Source organism: Rhinolophus hipposideros, assembly GCF_964194185.1.
Source record: "Rhinolophus hipposideros genome assembly, chromosome: 11".
NCBI lineage: Eukaryota > Metazoa > Chordata > Mammalia > Chiroptera > Rhinolophidae > Rhinolophus > Rhinolophus hipposideros.
The window spans coordinates 73,784,584-73,808,893 of NC_138057.1; the positions used below are offsets into that span (position 1 = coordinate 73,784,584).

General features: G+C 38.5%; 2 protein-coding genes across 3 annotated transcripts in view; one reads left to right on the forward strand and one right to left on the reverse strand.

Moving 5' to 3' along the window:
- Nucleotides 1-24,310, reverse strand: part of DENND1A (DENN domain containing 1A) — a 481,754-nt gene that overhangs the window by 407,362 nt on the left and 50,082 nt on the right. The gene's annotated exons all lie outside the window — the stretch shown is intronic.
- LOC308505175 (large ribosomal subunit protein P1-like) lies at nt 6,625-7,070 on the forward strand (the record flags this gene model as incomplete). The annotated part of the gene is made up of 1 exon (XM_081066903.1): nt 6,625-7,070. Exon 1 carries the CDS (start codon nt 6,729-6,731, stop codon nt 7,068-7,070), a length of 342 nt encoding a protein of 113 aa, XP_080923029.1. The 5' UTR covers nt 6,625-6,728.

The following is a 24,310-nucleotide window of genomic DNA, read 5'->3' on the forward strand; positions in this document are numbered from 1 at the left end:
CTACTTTGAATGCAGCTAACATAACTTAGAGATAGGAAACATACAAACCATCGCACCTTCTACCTTATTCTGACACTATTCCTCCCCTTGCCAATTGCCTGAGAATGAATTTGCCTTACAGAAACACACGTTGGGACAAAAAACTGTACTAGCTCCTCTATTCCTCATACCAAGCTCCATTAATAATCCCATTTTACAAATTAAAAACTAAAAACTTAACTCATGCAGCCTATCATCACACGGCTTATAAATGGCAGCACAATGAACTAGAACTAAGGCTTTGAACTGAACCATACTGAAGCAAAATTTTGTTCCAACAGAGAAGATGAATTCCCAAAATACAATGGAATCATCATCCTTACACACTGATATCACAGACACAAGCACATTCCCTTGGAGGCAGCACGGCGTAGTGGGAAGAAACAGGCCTAGAATTGAATCACCCATCCACTGCTTACTAGCTGTATTACCTGAGGGCAAGTTACTTCATTTCTCCACGTCTTAGTTTGAAATAGATGTAAAATGGACGCAATAATTCATATCTTATGAGCTCTAAAAAGAAAAATAAACACACACGGATACATATATATGCATATATCAGGGGGTGCCAAAAAATATATACAAGTGGACACTTTGATCAACATTGCTCAAGCAACGTTGCTCAAGTTGGCCGTAATCAGAAGTGTCTGGATGCTGATGGTCACCACTTTGATCACCTCTTGTAATTGCAGAAGTCAAACGTGACTTGTATTCATCTTTTGTTATTGATATACATTATTACAATTTTAATCGTTTCCTTTCTTAAAATGTGTATACTTTTTTTGGCACCCTCTGTGTATATAAAGCAAATAGGAGCTCAACAAATGTCATAGCCACACTCTTATCTACCCCTTGAGTTTGCTTCATTTTAATATACAATTGTAAGGAAAATAATGATGATGATGCCGATACACAATCTAGTACTTCAATCAGGTCATCAGAAAATTGAAATACTGACAAGTAAGGAAACAGCCATATCAAGAGTCATTAGCCACTATCGGACAAACCCAAACATTGCAAAAACTTCCTTAGACTACATTAGATATTTCTGCCTATGATTCAGGGTAGCACCTGGAAGAAAACCCAACTAAGAAAATTTATTTTTCTTGCTAAATGCAGTTTCCTTGCATAGTTGCAAGCAAGCAAACTCCAAGTACAGATTTGGACTTTTGGGGAGTCCTACACCTCAGGAATCGCATTCCAAAAGAAAATCATGTCACCTTCTCTCAATGGTAAACCCCAAACCCTCCCATCCTTTCCTCAGTTTCTAAATACTGCAAGTGACTGAGGTAGTTGACACATTTTTATTCACAGGGTAGTCCTCGCACCTTAAGTAGAAATTATCTTTATGTGTATCATCATCTCCACCAAAGGCCACACACAGGCCAGCGCCACGTCTCCTCCATCCAAACATGTTTCACTCTCTTCTCACGGGCGGCCCTCAGTGCATCATATAACACCTGGGTGACCACAGGGATTATCCAAAACCTGGGCTGAGCCACACCTCTGCTCTGGGAAGAGACACAGGAAGTGTCTGTTAGCCATGGGAAGCCTAACCTGAAAGATTAGAACGTCTAAGGATGGCAATGTGAACCTCTATCAAGATAAGTAATGACCCAAAGAAGCCAGGAGAGAAAGGAGAATGAGCAAAGCCAGAATGAAAGAGATGGAGTCGCCCCGTCCATGACTTTCCAGGTCTAGTTTGTCTTCCTGAAGTCCAGCTGCATTTTGCTTCCTGCGCTTCCTGTTCTTCCCTGTGTAATAGACCACTCCACCTCCATCCCTGCCCTCCTTCAGCTGGTTTTAGAGAAATTCCACTCCTTACATTCAAAAAAAGCCTTAACGGGGACGTTAGCCCACTGCCTGGCACACAGAAGGGATTCAATTAAACATATTAAAAAAGCAGGAGTATAAACCTTATAAAACACCTGATGTTAGATCAGCAGTCCCATAATTACAGTTCCCTCAAAGACAGGCCAATTTCCCTTAATCCACTTACCAAATAATTGTTGAGGTAATAAACAGTATTTGACACAACATGACACTTTATTCTAATTTATCATCTAATAATAATTAAGCATTCAAAGCTTACAACGAAAACACAGCTCTGCAGTTCATATTGTTCTTTTAAATTGAATAATTTGGAATCCTGTGAAGAGTTCCACCTTACAGCATATTCCCTCATTCTTGTGCAAATACAATCTGTCTATCAACATATTAGCATTTCAATCACTCTAGCTTTTTTCATAACTGGGAGAAGCTGTCTTCATTTATTCCTATTGAGCATATACCACCAATGAATTATTTCTAAAGCTAAGCAGTAAAATTGAATAGAAATCCAAGTAAATGAGACACTGAAACTATTTTCAAAAATAAATGTAGGACATTGGTTCCAGTTACACGCTCCCAAATATTATAAATATGCTCTTCAATGATTACTTTAAGCTAAAAATAATTTTCTCTGAATTAAATTGTCATAATAGTTGGAAATGGAAAACCAGCCCCACATTTCAAGGGTGTTTTTTCCTTTTTATTTATTTTTTAAGAATTGTGCATCAATTTATATTCCTGAGGTAAATATAGCCACCATTCAAATAAAAAAAAAAATTTTAAGTCCCCTTTAAGCATCCCTTTAAGGCACTGACCATAAATGGTGTAATTTGCCCTGGACATCATTAAAATGTAAAGTTAATGAGGATTCAGCTGAAAACAGAAGGAATGTAACCTATTTTCAGGCAAAAGTTCTAACACAGCAATCAGAGGGAAAAGCTCTTTGATGTTTCTTTGTCTCTTCTCATTAATTTTTTTTGTCTCAAAAAAAAGAAAGACTATTTAAACTAAAAAAAAAAAAATGCACCAAAGTTTAAACATGATAATTATAACAACTCCAATGAGGTCGTTAGAATTGTTTTTATGAGATAAACAAGAGTCAGTCATATACACATGGGGATAACACCACTTACCTGGCAGAGTTGTTATAAGGTTTAGAGATATTGTAACTAAAGTGTGCAGCAGAGTAATCGACACATGGAAAATACTCACTGATATTAATTCTCTCCCCTTTTGTCCCTCTCTGGTCCCCAAGGGCCCAGTACAGTGCTGGCGCAAAAGCAGTGCTCAAAGAGTAGCAATTATTATTATCACATATATCACATGATATATCCTTTTTTCCTGCTGAAAAATTCACTATATTAACCCTAACCTTCTTTTCAAGATTTATGCAAGACTCAGCACCTCCTGTCACTAGGCAGGTGGGGCATTATCCAAATAACCAGCATGGAGTAACAGTCCCGCATGACATTTTATCATGTGAAGTGCCTGCACAGGTATAAATATTATATCCTCTCCGGTTTTATTGCCTCATTTTACAATTATACTACTAAAGAGCAAAATAACATGCAGAATGTTAAGTGGCGTTCTGCTGCTTGGAATTTCATCCCCAGGCTCCATTCAGAATAACAAATGTGGGAGCTATTTCATCTGTGCTCCATTGTGAAGAAAGTCATCACCTTGACTTGAATATATACGAGGATTTGGCTTTCTGCAATCCATTTTGTGCTAAGTGAAATCTTAAACCAAATGTGATAATTACCAAGAAGGTGTCATTTAGGAAGTATTATAGTGCTTTCCAGAGAGGCCTTACCCCATGCTTTGTTGTTATTATACCAATTCCATAACCTCAGTTTAAAAAAAAAAAAAAAAAAAGCCTAATCAGCAATAGATCTATCCAAGATGATCCACCCTTAAGTACCAATAGAATTTAGAATTTCTCTACACCCAACCAAAAAAAAGTAAATGCAATAAACCAATCACAGTTTTTCTACACGTTAAGAGATCTTCAAAATAATAATTTTTTCTAGCAATTTTCATTTTAAAAGCATTTCCACATAAATTAAATCATTTCCACTGATTCGTTCATTCCATAAATATTTATTAAATCTTTTTAGCATTGAGCATGGTCATATAATGGTAAAGAAAACAGTGGGTAAACATATCCTCACTGAGTTTTAGGTTCAGTAGAGAAGCTCAGACAAGTTAATCACCACACAAGTTAATAACCACATAATTACAAACTATGATAACTGCTACAAGAGCATACAGTAGAAGGAATAAGTTTACTCTGGTGATCTGAAAAGGTTTCCCTGAGGATGTAATGTCTGAGGTAAGATCTGAAGGAATGGGAGTTACCTAGTTTTGTTTAAAAAAAAATAAAAAAAGTGAGAGTTTTAGGATAGTGATAGTTGAGATGGAAAGAAATACCTAGTTTTAAAAAATATTTGGGTAAATCTATCAAAATTTTCTGATAAATTAAATCTGCAGGGTGAGTGGGAATTTAGGCGACCAGGACAAAAGCAGTATGTTTCTAGCCTGCATAACTGGATTTAAAAAAAAAAAAGAAAGAAAAAGAAAAAGAAAGTGTTGCTCCCTGGAAGGGGACCAGATCTTCACTGAGGTTAATGAGCAGGTCATGAGTTAGAATTCAGACATTTTGAATTTCAGATGCCTTTGAGGCATCCAAATGGGCTGGGAGCTCAGAGGAAGGGTTTCGTACCTCATTCATTTATTCAACATGCAATTCCCAAGAAACAATTAAGTGTGGGGCCCTACGGTTGTCAGGAGGGAAAAGAGGAGGATCCTGAGCCGCTCTGGGAATGAAACAAGGACAATGACAAGTTGCAGACGTACAATGAAGTTCAAAGGAAGGAGAAACAAAGTTGGCCTGGGCAATCAGGGAAGACCACATGAAAAAAAATTATCTTGAAAAATAAACAGCAAATCCTCAAATGGAGACTGAGAAAAGGCATTTAGACAAAGGAACAGCATCTAAAAATGGCAATTAGTTTGCAGTTGCTGCAAGTACAAAGTGTGTGAACAGTAAAAGAAAAAAACATGAGGACAAAATGTGCATAAATAAAAAGTACTGTAAAAGAACCCTATAAACAAATGTACACCAATAAATTAGATAACTTAGATGAAATGGACAAATTCCTAGAAAAATATAAACCACCAAAACTGACTAAAGAAGAAATAGAAAATCTGAATAGAGCTCTAACAAGTCCTATAACAAGAATTACTAATTCTATAACTTCCTACCAAAAAATAAAAAAGCCCAGATTCACATAATTTCACCAGTGAATTCTACCAAATATTTAAAGATTCACTAATACCAATTTTTCACAAACTCTTTCAAAAACACGAATAGGAAGAAAAAATTTCTAACTTATTCTATGAGAACAATATTAATGCAGATATCAAAACCAAAAAACACATCACAAGAAAACTATAGAGATGCAAAAATGCTCAACAAGATATTAGCAAACCAAATCTAGCAACATATAAAAAAGAATTGTATACCATGACTAAGTGAGATTTGTCCCAAGAATGCAAGGTTAGTTTAACATCCAAAAATAGATTAATGTAATAAACCATATCAAGAAAATGAAGAAATAATATGAATCATGTCAACAGACACGGAAAACACATTTAACAAAATCCATGATAAAAAATTTATGATAAAAGCACTTAAACTAGGAATAGAAAGGAATGTCATCAAGCTGATAAAGGGAATCTACAAAAACCTATAGCTACTATCATATTTGAGGGTGAAGACAAAATGTTTCCCTTGTAGAGGAAGAAAAAGACAAGGATGAACATTCACTCCTGCAACTTCTATTCAACAATGTACTGCAGTTTCTAGCCAGGGCAATTAGACAAGAAAAAGAAATAGAACTTGTGCAAATCTGAAAGAAAGAGTAAAACTATCTCCACTTGCAGACATGATCATGTATAGAGAAAATCCTCAGGAATCCACTAAAAAACTATTAGAACTGGTAAACTAGTTCAGCAAAGTTCAAGACAGTGTAGTACTTACATAAGAATATGCACAGAATTAAGAGTCCAGAATCAAACATTTACAATTTTCAACGGTAATTATCAGCTGTAATTGCCAATTGATTCTAAACAAAGGATCCAAAACAATTCAATGGGGGAAAAAATAATCTTTTCAACAAATGGTGCTGTGCAAACTGGATAGCCACATGCAAAAGAATAAAGTTACACTCCTTCCTTATACAATACACAAAAACTAACTCAGAATGGATCACAGACCCAAGTGCAAGAAATAAAACTATAAAGATCTTAGAAGAAAACACAGAAGTAAATCGTTTTAACCTCAGGATGGGCAATGGTTTCTTAGATAACAATACCAGTATCAAAGCACAAAAAACAAAAGAAAAACAGATAAGTAGAATTTCATTGAAATTAAAAACTTTTGTGCTTCAGGACACTATCAAGAAAGGGAAAAGGAATAAAGAAAGAAAGTATTTGCAAATCATATCTGATAAGGGACTTGTATCCAGAATATAAAGAAACTCTTACAACTCAATATATTAAAAAAACCTAATTAATAGGCAAAGGATCTGAATATATATTTCTCCAAAGAAGATATACGGATGCTTAATTAACACATACAAGATGCTCAATATCGTTAACCAATAGACAAGTGCAAATAAAAACCACAATGAGCTGCCGCTCCACACCCACTGCGATGACTGTAATAAGAAAGACGGGCCCTTCCCTCAGCTGCCGGTAAGGTGCTCGGTCCTTCCGAGGAAGCTAAGGCCGCGTTGGGGTGAGGCCCTCACTTCATCCGGCGACCAGCACCGCACCCGGCAGCACTTGCCTGAAGCATGGCCTCCGTCTCAGAGCTAGCCTGCATCTACTCGGCCCTCATCCTGCATGACGATGAGGTGACAGTCACAGAGGATAAGATCAATGCCCTCATTAAAGCAGCCGGTGTAAATGTTGAACCTTTCTGGCCAGGCTTGTTTGCAAAGGCTCTGGCCAATGTCAACATCGGGAGCCTCATCTGCAATGCAGGGGCTGGTGGACCTGCCCCAGCAGCTGGTGCTGCCCCAGCAGGAGGTCCTGTTCCCTCCACCACTGCTGCGCCAGCTGAGAAGAAAGTGGAAGCAAAGACAGAAGAATCTGAGGAGTCTGATGATGACATGGGCTTTGGTCTTTTTGACTAAACCTCTTGTAACATGTTCAATAAAAAGCTGAACTCTGAAGAAAAAAAAAGAAAGACTGACAATAGCAAGTGTTGCCAAGGATGTGAAGAAAATGGAACTCATACATTGCTGCTGGGAATGCGTTTAGGAAAAACTCACTCACCTCCTTCTGTGTGTCTCTCCTTTACTCTCACACTATAATCATACTCACAACACTTCTGACACCAGAGGTGCGGATTTCCCTCCCTCCCACACCCCCACCAAGCAATTCTCTGTGACATCAGCTTGATGTCCTATCATTGAACTCAGTTCTGGTCCTACCTACCTGGAGATAGTGTCAGATCCCACAAGTTAAGGGCTCAGCCCCATGAGACTGCCCCCCCACGTCATATGTCAATCACAAGTAGTAGGTTCCCAGGTTACCCACAACTTCTGTTCAACCTGGCTACAAATCAGAGGTTCCCATGACCTCCTCCCCGTTGGATTTAATTACTTGCTAGAATGGCTCACAAAACTCAGGGAAACACTATGTTTACCAGTTTATTATATAACAAATGATACAAAGGACACAGATGAACATCCAGCTGAAGAGATTATAGGGTGAGTTCTGGGGGGGACCTGAGTGCAGAAGCTTCTATCCCCATGGAACTGTGCTACGTCACCGTCCCAGTACATGAATGTGTTCACCAAACTGGAAGCTCTCCAAACCCCTTATTGTTAGGATTTTTAGGGAGGCATCATCATATAGGCATGACCAAGTAACTCCATTTGCAGCACCTTTCCTCTCTCTGCAGAATGGGGTGGGAGGGGTTGGAGCTGAGAATTCCAAGCTTCAAATCATGGCTTGGTCTTTCTGATGACCATCCCCCATCAAGGAGCCATCCAGGAGCCCATCCAGAGTTGCCACCTTAGAAAAGAAGACACGCCTGTCACCCAGGAAATTCTAAGAGATTTAGGAGCCCTGTATCAGGAAATAGGGTCAACGACCAAAACTAGAATTAAAGATGCTCCTAGTGCTTTTATCATTTAGAAAATTACAAGGGTTTTAGGGGCTACATGCTGGGAAATGAGGTCAAAGACTAATGTTAGAAAAAAAGATTCTTCTAGCACCCTGTTTTAGGAGCCCTGTGTCATAAACTGGAAGCAGAGAGAGAGAGAGAGAGAGAGTTTCTTATTATTTCATAGAATGTAAAATGGTGCATCTGCTATGGAAATAGTTGGAAGTTCCTCAGAAAGCTAAAAACAGAATTACCATTATGATCCAGAACTTCTACTCCTAAGTATATACCCAAAGGAATTGAAAGCAGAGACTGAACAGATATTTGCATGCCACTATTCACTGCAGCATTATTCATAATTGCCAAAAAGTAGAAACAACTCAAGTTTGCATCAATGAATGAGTGGATAAACAACATGTGTTATATTCATATAATGGAGTATCATTCAGCCTAAAAAGGAACAAAGTTCTGATACATTCTGCAATGGGGACAAACCATGAAAACATCACGGTAAGTAAAATAAGCCAGACACAAAAGGATAAATATTATATGATTTCGCTCATATGAGGAACCTACAATAGGCAAATTCATAGAACTAGAAAGTAGATTAGAGGTTACCGAGGGCAGGAGATGGGAAATGGGCAAGTACTGCTTAATGGTTACAGAGTTTCTTTTTTGGATGATAAAAAATTTTGGCACTAGATAGTGGTGACAGTTGCACAATAGTGTAAATGTATTCAGGTCACTGAATTGTACATGTAAAATGGTTAAAATGGCAACTTTTATGAGATATATTTAAATAAACTTATTTAATATACCAAACACCATGAAACTGTGCTCTTTAAATGGAAGAATTACATGGTATGTGAATGATATCTCAATATAACAGCTTTATGCTGTTAAAAAATAATTAAACACTGAATTGCTGGTTTTAACCAGCAATTGGACTGGAAATTAGACACTAAGAAATTAGACACAGCTGCAGAGAGAACTACTAAACTGGAAGAAAAACTTGAAGAAATTATTGAAATGCAATAGAGAGAGACAGATTGAAAGCACAAAAAACATGGTTAAAATTTGTAAAGGACAAAGTAAGAAGGTCCAACACATGTCTTACAAAGTTTCAGAAGAGGAGGAAGAAAAGAATGAGGCAGGTGGAGACAATTAGAGATATAAAGAGGATCCCAATCCTCAGATTCAAAGAGCTGAATCCTAATCACAATATGTAAGAAGAAACATCCACCACTAGACATATACATATATCATTGCTAAACTGGAGAATAAGACAAATTAACTACATAAAAATGATAATTAGGATGGAAAGTGACTTCTCAACAGCAACAACAGAAGCCAGACAACAATTAAAGTTGTGCTTAAAGAAAGTAGCTATCAATGGGGGTGGAGGGGACTTTTCAGATGAACAAAATAGGTATTTGCCAGCAACAAAGTGTTACCATTCAAGCAAGAACAAAATTATCACAGATGGAAAAAGTCTGAGATACAAGAAGACCTGAACAAAGAAAGTAGAAAATATGTGGGCAAAACTCAACAATAATTGGCTATATTAAAAAAAAAAAAAAGTCTTATAGGTTTCAAGTAAAATACACAACATTAAAAGCATATAAGCCAGGAGAGAGATAATTAAAGTTAAAACAATATAAGGTATTGTTCAGGAGGAGGGTAAAAATGCCAATTAACTTTGCTAAGTTACATGAGCATATTAAATTTCTCATAGGGACTATACATTTGTATTATTTAATATCATGGTCTCTGAAGGCACACTATCTGGGTCGTGTAGTAATATAGGAAGTAGCTCTACTACTTGGTAGCTGTGTGGCCTTGGGCAGATTACATAATGTCTCCATGCCACAGTTTCCCATTTGTAAAATTCAGACAACAGTACTTCATAGGGTTTTCGTAAGGATGAAGTAAGTTATAGTTAAAGCATGTCGAACAATGAGTTAGGTACATAGTGAGTCCTGTGTAAGTCATAGTCACCGTTATTTTTAGTGTAACTATTAAAAGAAAAACAATAATATTTAAGTTCAAATTAGGAGGGGGGGAATGAGTAATAAAAATGCTTGAATAATCCAAAAGAAAGGAATAAAGAAGAAAAAACAAGACCAAAAACATTCCCAATGAAAGATACAGACAATCAGAATGGATCTTAAGAGATCTATTTATATGTTGCTTACAAAAGACATACTTCAATATAAGGCTGAAAAAAAGAAGAAAATAAAAGAATGGAAACACACAATTTCATATATTTTGACATATGCATTCACCCATGAAACCATAACCACAATCAACCACCCCCAAAAGTTTTCCTCTGCTCCTTTATAATCTATCCATCCCTTTCCACTCCCCACCACCCATCCCTAGGAAATCACTAATGTTGTTCCTGTCACTGTAGATTTGTTTGCACTTTCTAGAATATTACATAAATGGTATCAGACAGTATGCACTCTTTTTTGTCTGGCTCTTTCGCTCAGCATAATCATGCTGAGATCCATCCACGTCATTGAGTGTATCAATACACTATTCTTTTTTATTACTAACTAGTGTTCTATTTTATGTATATAAGTCAATTTGTTTATGTATTTCTAGTCTCTCCTGACAATAAATGATGTTAAAATTAAAAAATGGCTTCCGGGTAAAGATCAAATCCAGGACACTCTTAGGATAACAATGTCTAAAGACAAGGCAAGGACATAATTTTAAATTTTTCTGTAAGACTTCCAAAAGCTCCAAGGTGGTACTGTAGAGAACCATTCAGTTAAACAACAGAGTTTGTAATAAGCTTAAGAGTGTAGTTCCTCAGTGGTCTCATTAGAAACCCAAAGTATAAAAGGGCTCATCTCACTGACATTTGGAGATGTGACTTTAATGTGAAGGAGTTAATTCCAATAGAGTCACAGGAGAACCAAGGATTTTTCAAGAGAGTTGTATTGGGAGAAACACAGCCAGCTTGGACTAAAAGGATCAGAGAAAATACAAAATGAAAAAGAGGCATTTGAATCACCAAACTCTACAGACCATTAGCAGGCTGAGAAAACTGAGTTGCAAACACAGGTTCTCCTTTATTTGAAAAGGAAAGATGACTCCGAACCCAAAAGCCTAGAAGGTGGAACTCAGAGCCTTGGACAATCATTCTCAGCAGGGAAGGAACTAAGCTTACCTTAAGAACTTCGAAACATTTGCCCAGTTTCGGAACTACCATGGAACAGGGCCTTCTGTGTCCTCCCATGTATCTCCCACTGCCCCCCTTTTAGAAGAGGAGTGTCTACAGTATTTGTCTTATGCCTGTCCCACCATTGTATGTTGGGAAAGGGTTGGGGGCGGGGGGTGGCAGATAATCTCTCTTTAGTTTACAAATTAAGACCTATGTTTGAGAAGCTGTACTTAAGGAACTATGTCTAAGGTGCCTCATTCTTACCTAGGGCTGATCTAGTTCAGGATATTGACGGGTCTGAGCTGATGCTGAAACGAGATGAAATTTGGGCGGGGAGGGGGCTTGGGAGATAATAAATGTACATCAAGTATATTTCCATAATAATGGGTACAAAACTGTTCTGTCCCCTTCCTGAGCTTCCACTGTACTTTGGGCCTCTCTCTAATATATTTATCCTAAATATTTATAGTTACTGGTTCACTATTTGTTTCCCTCACCAGATTTAAACTCCTTAAAAACAATGTGTTTACTATACCGTTTCCCCAAAAATAAGAATTAGCCAGACAATCAGCTCTAAGGCATCTTTTGGAGCAAAAATTAATATAAGACCTGGCATTATATTATATTACATAAGATCTGGTCTTATAGTACAATAAGACTGAGTCTTATATTAATATTTGCTCCAAAAGACGCCTTAGAGCTGATTGGCCGGCTAGGTCTTATTTTTGGGGAGACACGGTACTTATCTCCATACCATTGAATGGTCCCTCAAATACTTGTTTGAATTTATGAATGAGTATAGGAAGGAAGCCCTGGCTGTCAGGGACTCAGGCCATGCAAATCCATGCTGACAGAGACACCACCACGTGTCCAGGGCACTTGGGAGACAGCCCTCAGTGAACAGGTTAGAAACACTAAGCAGTTGAAAACCAGGATGTGCACTTCACAGAGCATAGCAATGCACGGAATACTGAAATTCAGACTGATTCTCGAGACTATTCTGAAAACTATGCCTTATAGAGATAGAATTTTAAATTTTACTGTAAATAATTAGTGACAGGTTATCAACAGGGCAGGGCAGAGTTGACTCCCTCGCTGTTGTGTAAAAGAAGAGGAGGGAGGGAAGGGGGCATATTATTTCTCCTAAAACAATACTTTCATAAAAGGCCCTTAATGGAAGACCTTGAAATTATGAGCTCTAGCTAATTTGCTCTGCTAACACTCAGGTTTTAGGGAACAAATCCTTCTGTGAGGGTTTCTGAAAGATTTCTTTTGTGACACAATAAGGGCCCAATGACAAAGTAAAGAACCCATTCAGTACCACTCCAGGGCAGCGCTTAGAGACATCTCTCTGTCTTGAGATGCCAGCTTCTCAAGAAGACTTCTGTTCCCCTCACTGGACTAGAAAGTTTCTCAGATTAAGAAACACCTCTTTTAGATAATTACTACATATACCTAAATGAACAACTTCTAAGATGTTTTCATAGAAAAAAATGAAGTACATACTTTCACCTTCAGAAAGCCACGTGTAATATCTGAGCATATAATTAGCAAGAAAAGGGAAACCTTGGGTGAAACAAACATTAGGCAGCCATAACTGAGACAGATGAAAATATTTACAAACCAGTTTTCAGATGGTTACATTATCTCATTTTAAGCCTGATCGTTCTTAAAAATGTCCTTCTGACAAACCAATCCTCCTGGTCTCTCAATAACACAAATGGCAAGTAGTGAACATTCATTCACTCCTGCCCAGGAAACTGAGACTCTTCCTGGATCCCATTACAACACTCCTCAAAAGGAATGAGTGCAGATTTGAAAACCCTTCAGGTTTAGTGCTTTGTCTGAGATCAAAAATTAGAATTCAAACTGACCCGAAAGCAAAGTAAACCAAATATAAAACAAATAAATTGAGGGATTTAACTAACGTGGACAATTGGTTAACAGTCCAAATGAAGTCTGTCTCTCTTGACCCTTAGGCACAGCTTTGTCTTCACCACCTAGATAGTCCTGGGCACTGCAGAGCCTACTATGTGCACAGCGACGAAAAATGCAGGGGAGGGGAAACAGAAGACAGTGATCCAACCCTTGAGACACAGTAAATCTATTTTCCACCCTGCTAGGGAAAACAAGGTTAAGTCTCTGGAGATATTCTAGAAGTAAATGTTAACTATAGGCAAAACCTCACTCTGAAATACAATTATAATGTCCAGTTCTACACAGATGAACGATTTCAAAAGCCTCACACACAACTGATACTAATACTGCCTTGCTTGTTTGGACAAAACAAATACCACTGAATGAGAAATACTCTAAAACAGAAATATTTTTAAATGTCTTTTCATCTATTAGGTTGGTACAAAAGTAATTGCGGTTTTCACAATCATTTTCAGTCTTTTAAACCGCAATTACTTTTGCACCAACCTAATAGCCACCTAGTGAAGAGGGCTGTCCTTTGGGAAAGAGCTTAAGCAATATGGTTCCTACCCTAAATAATAACAGGAAAGACAGTTCTGATATGCAGGGTACCAAAAGGAAAGTCATCTAACCAAGTCTGCATGGAGGGCGGGAGTGAGGGTAGGGGTAGACAGAGAAAAGAGATCATTAAAAAGGTCTTCTACTAGAGGAGGCACCTGATCTGAGTATCTGAGTCTTAAAGGACAATTCAAGTCAACCAGGAAAAGAGGGAGAAAGACAATGGTACCGAAAGGGAAAAACCAGGTTCTAAGGCAAGGAAGCAGAAGCAGTTAAAGTGCTTCAGCTAATGCACAAGATCAAGTCAGGGTGGTCAGATAAGAGGGAGGAGAGCTCACGAAGGGCCTTGTACCCACGCTAGGATTTGAGTATTACCCTATGGGTAATGGAAAGACACTGAAGAGTTTAAGCAAGAGACAGGCATTACTACATATGTTTTACATATGTCACCGACAGAGGATGGAAGATGGACTGCAAGGGGGAAGACCCCAGCCAAGGAAACCAACTAAATGGCAGTAATCCAAGGAAGAACCAGGAGGGAGAGAACTAGAGACAATGGAGTTGGATGACAAAGAAGAAGATGGGAAAGAAAGAGATCAGAAATTAGACCTTCCCTCTTGCTAATTGACAACTGAATCCCAAAGCCAAGGTACACACACATCTATACCTGGTGAGAAGTAGCCACAGTGGTCCAGAGCGGGTTAGGGGTGGTATCCACATAGGAGGGCACCCAACATGGGGACCCATGCAATCTGAGGAGGGTGTCCATGCTGTAAGAGGCAATCCAGCAGAGAACCCAAGAAGAGTAACAATGGTGCCCACACAGAGGAGTTGCCCAGTGTTGGAAGTCAGAGCCCAAGCAGCGACAAGAGGGCATCCACAGAGAGCAGCTGCTTGGTGTGGGAGTCAGTCTGAGACTGTCCATGTTAAAAAGTGACCTGGTATGACGTGTCAGAGCATCTGAGCAAAGTAAACAAAGGGGCTTCCATGGCCGCCTAATACAGGGTGTCAGAACCCTAGTGGGGTAAGGAGGGCATCCATCGTGGGTAGAGGGTGGTAACAACCATGAGGAGAGATTGATCATGTACAAGGGATTAATATAATAAGTAAATCTATTAAGGATAATGGAATCCAAGCTACTTGCTGCCAAAGAAGGATGTTATAAATATGGAAAGAAAGAAAACTAGAATGAATCTTGTGGTGTTGGATTGAAACTGGAAGTATTAGTGTGAAGTCACACTTTTCAATACACACAGATGGCTAGAGAAACACACATCGATGTAAATGTGTATCTACAAACACATCACATATTCTCTAGTTCTGTCTACTAAGAAGGCAACACCCAATAGCAAAGAACACACTTAGCATCTAGATTTGAGCTTTTGAATCACCCTCTCCACTGAAAAGGAACAAGGCTCCTTGGAGAAATGGAAGATTTCAGGGCTAAGGAAAGAAAAATCAAAGATGAGCATCTCATGCCTGCAAAGCAAAGAAGTACTCAAAGAATGAGGAGGATGTGTGTCAAAAAAACACAAGAGCTCCCTCAAGCAGACTCCTGCTGATCAAAGCTGGGACAAGCTGATTACTGCCATTTATTCAATTGTATTAATAATCGGAGTCATTCAAGGACAACCTTCAACAAGAAAGGAAATAAAGAGTCCAAAGTCAAATATACAAATAAACTAAAAGTATGTGAGGAATGAAACATTTATATGATTTCAAAGTACTTTCCCTCCAAACATTTATTTGTTACAAAGGGGTAAGGAGTTAGCTTTTCCATAGAGAAGCCTGGCAAACATAACCTTAATCAAGTGGTCCAGAAATCATCAATAATGGGACATGTCCAAATCGTGCACGGTCTGTTGATGTAACGAGAAGCGCACAGCATTACTTCAGTGATTTTCCTGCTAAAGATGCTTAACCTAAATCTAACCATAAGGGGACATCAGACAAATACAAATCGAGGCTTGCAATCCTCCAGTGCCGAGGCCATGCAAATCAAAACAAGACTAACTTCCAGACTAAGGAGACTACAGAGACATAATACTAAGTGCAATTTGTGATCCTGAACTGAATCCTTTCGCTTTAAGGAACATTCCTGGGACAACTGGCACAAACCCGAGACTTAGACAGCAGTACTATATCAATGCTAATCTCCTCGTTTAGATGAGTACAGTGTAAGGTTCTGTAGGAGAATCACCTTGTTTGCAGCAAATATTTATTTAACGGTAAGGTTTGCAACTTATTCTCAAATGGTGCAGGGGAATAGAGTTCTTTGCAGTGCAATGACAGCTTTTCTACAACGTTGAGATTGTTTAAAATATTTTAAAAACACGAAAGAAAAGACTGCCGTTTAATTGGCTATAGGGTGAGTCTAGGATGACCTTCAGACACTTCTGGCATGAGCAAGTAAATGAGTACTAATGTGTGTCCACAAGACCCTAGAATAGAACAAACAGTTTAGGACTGGTTTTCAGGTTTGTTTTAGCTACCCCATTAGCAGTGGGGGTAGAAGTTTAGGGAGCAGGTGATGGGGAGGGGGGTAAATTCAATTTAAGGTATCTGTGGGGCATTCAAGAGCAGCTCGTGACAGAAAGCTGCGGACTCAGGTCTGGCACTCAGGAGTCTGGACCAAAGCTCCGCTCTGAGAAACTATGGACCTGCCTGTAGGTGATGGTAGAAATCATGGTGTAACTAAGATCACATGGGGAAGAGTTTATATACCACCACACTCCATTAACAATTAGTAATGACTTGCAAAACGACATATTGTTAAAAGGATAAAATATATAAATGTAAACTGAAGGAGTAAGGCCAAAGCGAAACTAAGAGGAAAAACAAAGCCAGGGAAAATAATAGCACACAAAAACGCATAATACCAAAAAAAGCATATAAAAGTAACAGCTTACCAAGAAAGCTGTACATAGCGCACAGAGCTAAAAGGCAAATACGGCCCTAAGGTTCTTGGGAGGCAACCCGAGAAGAAAGTACAGCAAAGACGAGCCTCTAAACAGAGCATTAGAACAGCCACTTACCACCCAGTATACTCATATGCTTTCTTCGTAGGTATGTCCTAACAGTATTACTCACTGTCCTTATGAAAGAAAGCAAGGGTATGCCGTTCTGTTTACTATCAAAATAAGAGCTTATATTTAAACATGATATGAAGACAGCAATTCTAATTTTGTTATCATTAAAACAAAAATCTGTCTATAACTATGAATGTTTTCTCTTCATTTATAGGACCTGGAATACATTAAGAATATTAACAACAGTAACTAATATTTGCATGGGGTTTACAGTTTGAAAGCATTTTTATTTACTGTGCTTTATTTCATTCAGTCCTCATACCATCTAGTGTGACAAGCCAGGCTGGTGCAGATTTAATTTTACTGATTAGCAAACAGAGTCAAAGAGGTTAAATTACTTATCCAAAATTACATGGCTGAGAAGTAGAAGAATTTTGACTGTAACTCATTTTCTGACTGCATAGTTCATTCACTCATTTATTCACCCATCCATTCAAATATTTACTGAGTGTCTCTCAGCAAACATTGCCCATTCTGTATTGTTGCTTTGAAGGTCAAATTAAAGACCACGGGACAAATAGCTCACATTTGGAAATAGCTTACACTTTGTAAAGCCCTAAAATGTGAGCTATTTTCAAAGCGTTATCATTAGATCTCCCTTTTAAAGATATCAGCCCTTCTTACATTTTTGGGAAACCAAATATGGTATGAGTGTAGAAAACATGCATGAAATTTGGTTGGGACACTCTGGAAAATGCATCTTTAGGAGGACACGAGTGGGCTAAGACGAAGGTGGGCTCGGTAAAGGACGGATCATGGAAGGCCTTGTTTGCCCTGCTAATGAGCATGATTTTGGCTTGTGGTGATAAGAGGACAGAGAAAGGTGTAAGAAGGGGGATGCTGTGGTCTCAGCTGTGCTTTGGAAGGATCCCTCAGATGACAGCATTAAATATGGATGGGAAGCAAAGCATAAAGTCCAGCTAGGAAGCTTTCGTAATCAGCTGGGAAAAAGAGGGTGCCGGCCTAGGCTAATTGAAGGTGGCCATTCAACTTCATGCTAATTTTAATCTGCAATGTTATGCTGTTTCTGCTCACTGAAGACCTTGGGGAAACTGAGGCAGGCCAATAGGCCCTCGGAAAGAACAAGCTTTAAACAACCTATACAATCAGACCGTGGACAACTAAGAAAATAGAATCATCCCTGGGACCTTCTTTCCACAATGGAGTTACAGTGTGTAGTTACATTTTTATTAATCTACAGGAACCTACTTTAAAGTTATTAGTTCATTGTTCCTTTTCAATCTGAATGATTCTCAGTAATTAACGTTTCCATCAGTTCCAGAATTCTCTATAGTGAAATAGAACAGCTGACTTCAGATCAGATGCCTTATGCTTGAAGCAAAAGCTAACACTAAGTAATAAGATGACCTGTTGTGATTAAATAAATACAAACAGTTGCAAAGTTTATAAAAGAGTATAACAGCATAAAAGTAGAACTTATGACTTAGAGTTTATACACCACCACTCTCCGGTAACAATTTGTGATGACTTGCAAAAATACATTTTTCCTTAACTCTTCAAGCCCGCATAGAACACAAGGCGATCCCTTATTTTTCAGTTTCTCATTTCCCCACCGCACTGCCTAACAAACACCTATACTTCACTTTCTGCGGCTTTAACTTCCTCAATTGTATCTGCTAACGCTGCCTAAACATGTTGAACAGAACAGCAGCACATGAAAGAAAGCCTGTGGCCTCTCTTTACAGTACTCCTCAGGGCACCAGAGTTTCTGATAGTGCGTGCAGTCACAAAAGTTGTGCATATTGTGAAATTCCAAGACTTTTCCTCCTGAAAAGAAAAACTGGCTATTTTATGGAAAACACATTCATTACATTTACAAAACTCTCTTAACAAATCTTCAATATAGGCTGTAATTAATTTATGGAGCCATGAAAAGTCTAAAAAGTGTATCAGTGATACTACTAGAAAAGAGAAAAGAGTTTTATCTGGCCTTAAATTGCAAAGTTCATGTCTAATTTGACAGGCAAGAGTCAGACCACAGACTTTATTAGACTCGAAAGGGATCGTCCAGGTAGTCCAGTCCAACGCCTGTGCCCCTACTTCAAGGGTAAAAATCCCAAGTAAAACCCTGACCAATGCTTACACAGCCTATTCTGCCATCTCAATTTATTTAAGAAAAAAAATCTCCTTCAAATATTCAACTTTCAATGTGGCAGTTAATTTCAGTCTGCAGTTAAAAGGCACTAGCTGTCAGTCAGATCTCTCACCCAGTTCCCTCCTGAAAAGAAAAACTGACAGATCACAGGAGCTTTCTTTTGTAAACCAATTCTGGAACTTTCATGCTTCTTATTTGTTAGGTTAAAGGTTAAATTGCTGACCTGTGCCCTCCTGCTTAGCGGCCTTCCCCTTTTTCTGTAAAGCTTTATTTTGGGGCTGTATTTACATGGATTAGTCCCTTTTCACGCTAAGAAGGAATCTGTTCACAGCCAAAGCCTTAGTTCTGGTTGTACAAAAAGCAGCCACAATTATTCACCACCAGACAATGACCATATTGTGGATTTACAAAAAACCCACCCCAGCCATGGAAAGATCTGTTCTTACTGCACAAAACAATAGAAGAAAAATCTTATCAAGCATTCAAGAGAAAGCAAACAAAGCAAGCCCACTGTGAACTTGATGAAGATGTCAAGCTCCTTTAAAATATATATATAAATCAACAAAGAGGGGTTTTCTTGTAAAGTCTTGGGAGTGAGACTTCTTTTACTCTGAGTTTCCCTTTCTGGTTAAACACAGTCAGTAGCAGCAAGACACTGACAGCCAAGACCAGCAAATGCTGCCATGTTCTAAGCACACTTACAGACACTTTTTTAAATGCACAATGCAGAGGCTTTCCTTTCCAAATACACCCAGTGCAAATGCCAGGCAAACCGGTTTCAAGCCAGTCCCTTACACAAGCTCTTTCAGCAAAGGCAAGATTCTTGTCCCAATCTCTAAGGAACGAACATAGCCTACCTCCCCAAGCCCTAATTTACTAATTCCTTTAAAAAAAAAAAAAAAAGGCCATTGGGTTTCATTAAACCATAGCTCCAACAGGATTTCTTCATCTGACAGCCATGAAGTATTACACACCCTGTTTCTTTGGGGTGGGTTTGAATGACAGGCCCAAATCACAGAAACAAACTTTCACTGGGAACTTTTTGTAAGGTGAGGACTTCACAGCTGCTCCAAAAGTTAACTCCACTCCGGGACACAGCTGTCTAACAAGACATGAGAGCAAATGCAAAGAATTTCTCCCACCAACAAGTCTTTAGGTAGATGGTGTCTACTCTCTTTAGGCTAAAATGACCTAAATCCACTATGGGCAGAATGCCCCTCAAGGAGAGTAAGAAAATAAAACTCAGTCAGTGATAAAAACAGGCATCGAAAGCAGCCTCAGATTCCCTAAAATAAAACTAAGTTTTTAAAGAAATGGTACTTTAATTCATCATAGAGCATAATACTAATATAATAGTTCTCTCTTTTTTTTTTTAAATCTCAGAAAATGGCTCAATTTAAGGCTTCTTACAAATTTTGGACTTAGAACACCATTTCTATCTGTAACGGTTTTATCTTTGATACAGTCCTGCTTGGCCCTTTCTGCCTCCACCTGCCCTCCATCTCCCCAACCCCTCCCCATTCCACCAGCCAAAAAAAGAAGGCAACATCGAAGATTCGGTCACAAAAAGTCCACAAACTTGAGAGTATTAATGACTTCTTTTCCCAGGGGCTGAATTTATACGTATAATAATGGAGAACTGGTTCATCTAACTGTAAGCCTCTAATGGGGCCTTCAAAATTGATTGAAATGTTTAGGATATACATTAAGGTCCTAACTTTTTCTCATTTAAAACTATATACCAACTGCAACTATGTCGGATGGGAATATTCAAAACTTTTAAGTGGGATTGTGATGGAGGTGATTTTATCCTCTCTTTCAAACTGCCTGTAATCTTTTACCCTTTTTATAGTATTTTTTAGTGTGGTAATCAGTGCTGTGAAAACAAGATGCTTCTGGCCAACAGCCCCACTTACACGGCCGTGACAACTACAGAAATCACCTCCAGGCAAAGCCAATGCAGTGTCTCAGAAGTTTGCTTACTTTGAGTTAGGAAATTTATGATCCCCAAGAAAATCAGGACAGCACTACAAGGACCAGAACCCAAAATAGGAAGTACTTAAACCCCTCACCAACTTCTAGGAGGAAGGAGATTAGGGCACAAGCTACACTCAGAGTCGATTCAAATGTAAATGTGGTGCTTCCTCTCAAACAATGATAAACTCCCTCAGAGTTAATAGTTTCTCCCTAAGAGATTCATCTCTCTTTTCAACTTAGAGGTATGTTTTAGAGAAAAGGAAGAAACACATGGTGGGGCTTAGTGCAAAACCTTTTAAATTCTTTGTCGTAAAAGCTGCAGAGTAAACTACATTTCCTTTACTAATCCTTCGAACACTTGTTAAACTTGAGTGCGCTGACAACTTTGCCACTGCAATCCCACTTTGGTTTCTAAGTTAAAAAAAATAATTTGGTTGTACTAAATTGTATTACCATCTTCCTTGAACACCAAGTGAGAATTTATGCTGCCTTCACAAACCATTGAAAGAGACCCTCCCCAGGGAGAAATAACTTTTGGCACATTGCACAGCAAAGCTAAAGTTACAAAAGCAGGCTAAAATATATCTTTCACCACACATATATTTTCATTCTTATTCCCCCCTCTCTCTCACACACACATCCCAACACTAAAACACAAACACATGCTATACACACAGACCAACACGCAAACACATGCTATGCACACGCACATCCCAACACTAAAACACAAACACATGCTATTCACACACATCCTAACATGCACACATGCGTGCGCACGCACACATACACACAGACCAACACTAAAACACAAACACATGCTATGCCCTCTATAGGAAGCCGAGTACAGGCATAGGAACTGTCATGAAAGACCCTCATTTTAAGTTCATATTCTGGAAAACTTTTAAATTAAATATATGAGTTTTTTTAAAAGTAGTTTTTCCAGATCTTTGAAAATACATTAACAAAACTCCACATAACTTCACTCACACAAACACACACACACACACACACACACACACAAATTATCAAGCATTCCAAGCTAAGAAAAATAATATAGGTGTTCTTTTGTGTCAGGAGACTGAAAGAGTGGAAAACAATGATTTAATGTGACAAAAGAAAGAAAACTAACTAGACATTGTTAATTATTTTGTAATTAGTGGTTTTTGTATTCCTCAGAGCAAACCTAAAAGCATTATCAAACTCATATTTGCAAATGAGAAAACTCAAGAAAAAAGATGAATAACTTCCCCAAAGTCAGACTGCTATTAGTTGCACAGCCATAATTCTGACCCAAGTCCAGAGCTTTTTCCACTACACCCACTGCTTCTGCTAGAGGAGAGGGTGGGGAACCAGCTTTTAGTGAGACAAATTCCCATGATGTGAGACCACCAGGCAGTTTCCCAGGGGTGGCAGAAAAAGCCTAAAATGCAAAAAGTATGGGCTGCCGGGGCTGGGGTAAAAGCCTCATTGTACTCTGGGAGGTCTGATGGACACTTACTAAATGGGGAGGAAAAGGCATTCCTTCATGCCTTCCTTTAAACTTTTCATCCTGGACATATCTGCTCATAGCAAAGGCAGAAAAGTATCTTCCAGAAAAAATCACTGGAGAGAAAACTGCAAGATAAGACTTGCTTCCAACATAAATGCCCTCTCGAGTTCTAGCCCAGGATTTCCACTAAAATAATAGAATATAGCAAATTGAGCAGCCATTCAACCGATTAGAAACGAGATATTTATCAACAATAAAACTGTAGAGACTAATTAAATATCAGGGTTCACTGCAATCAGTTGGAATTGTGACAACTCATTCATTTGCCCAACAAATATGTCCTGAGTGCCTCTGATTCTAGGTGCTGGGGACATACCAGTGAACCCAGTAAGCAAGGACCTCTGCCCTTGTGGAATTGACAGTCAGACAGAGTAGGACACGCAGAGTCCCCTCCAGCTGATCATCTGACTAACAGTCACAATTTTTGATAAACAGAAAGAGAAATACACTATTCCTCCATGACTTTGCAAATGCTTTGCCTTCTGTCTGGAATGCCCCCCACCCCAGCAGGCCTTTAAGAAATACTACTGAATGGATTAAGTGTGATAGAGAAATAGCTTCCTAAACAGAAAAGGGGAAATGGAGCAGTGGTCAGCCCTAAATCTCAACTTCAATTGAGTCTAGACGTGAGCTTTTATCCTGCAGCAGATCCAGAGAAAGCCAAATAAAACCTGAGCCACACCAATCTCCATCCAGCAAACACGAGAGAAAAATAGGTCGGCTTCTTCCAGGGTCCAGCCGAGGGAGTAAGAACTTTTTAGAAAACCTAAACCAGACTTGCTGGGGCTGCTGGAGGCAAGAAAGAAAGCGAGTGGAGCCTTCCAAAGGCCCTGGGCCTTGAACTGCCTTAGATCTGGTCCCAGTGCTCTGACAGCAAGTGTACAGAAGCAACGTGCCTACGATAGGAACAGGTGACATTTCCCCAGTTCAGATCTCTGATGACCCTCAACTTCTAGTTTGAAGGATCAAAACAAATAAATCTAACTTACTTTTCTTTAATGATAGTTCAAACCGAGAGGTACTCTGTGCCATTTCTGTATTTAATTTTTTAATATTTTTTTCTCATTTAATCTTTGCAACAACACTATGAGATACTAGCATCATCATCCCCATTTTACGGGTTAGGAAACTAAGAAGAGATTTCAGGTAATTTGGCCCAAGTCACACAAGGATATAAGTCATAAGTGATAAAGTTGGAATTTGGACCCAGATCGTCTGATTCTTGAAATTATGCTCTTAAACTAGATTTTGCTAATTATATTTTTGCAGTTTTGGGGGTCAGAGGACAAGGCACTTTTATTAACCGAAATATTTAGTAGGCAGAAAAAATAAATTAAATGCTCTGCTTAGCTAATTTTCTACTTCACTGAGAACCATGATGAAAATGTTTCATTTCAGTCTCTGTAGAAAATCTTTCCCAAATACTTTTGTCAGTTTTCCTTTCATAGTAAATATATTACATCCTAACAAACTAATAGAATGCTTTTCTTTGATGTTCCAGAAGCCAATGCCATCATTCTGAGTATCAGTGATGATTACAGCTGAGGACAGAAAACCAGGCTGAATATACGCTAACTACAGACCATGTTCCAGAAATGGGCTGTTTTAATAAATCTCTGATACCAGTTTATTTTCTGTGAATCTGGCTCTTCTCACAAGTAGACAGTTTAAATTTTAAAAATTCTAGTAACTGAGGATTAATTATTGAGTTCTTGTTTAACTGTGACATGTAAGTGGAGGAAAACATATATAGATTGATCATTTGAAATTATTCATGTATCTAGAATGTGTTTTTCTAGAAACAACTCAGAATTAATCCTACATTTTCTGCAAGAGAAAACTCACCATTCTGTTTTCTTTTCACGGAGAGAATTTCACATCATCG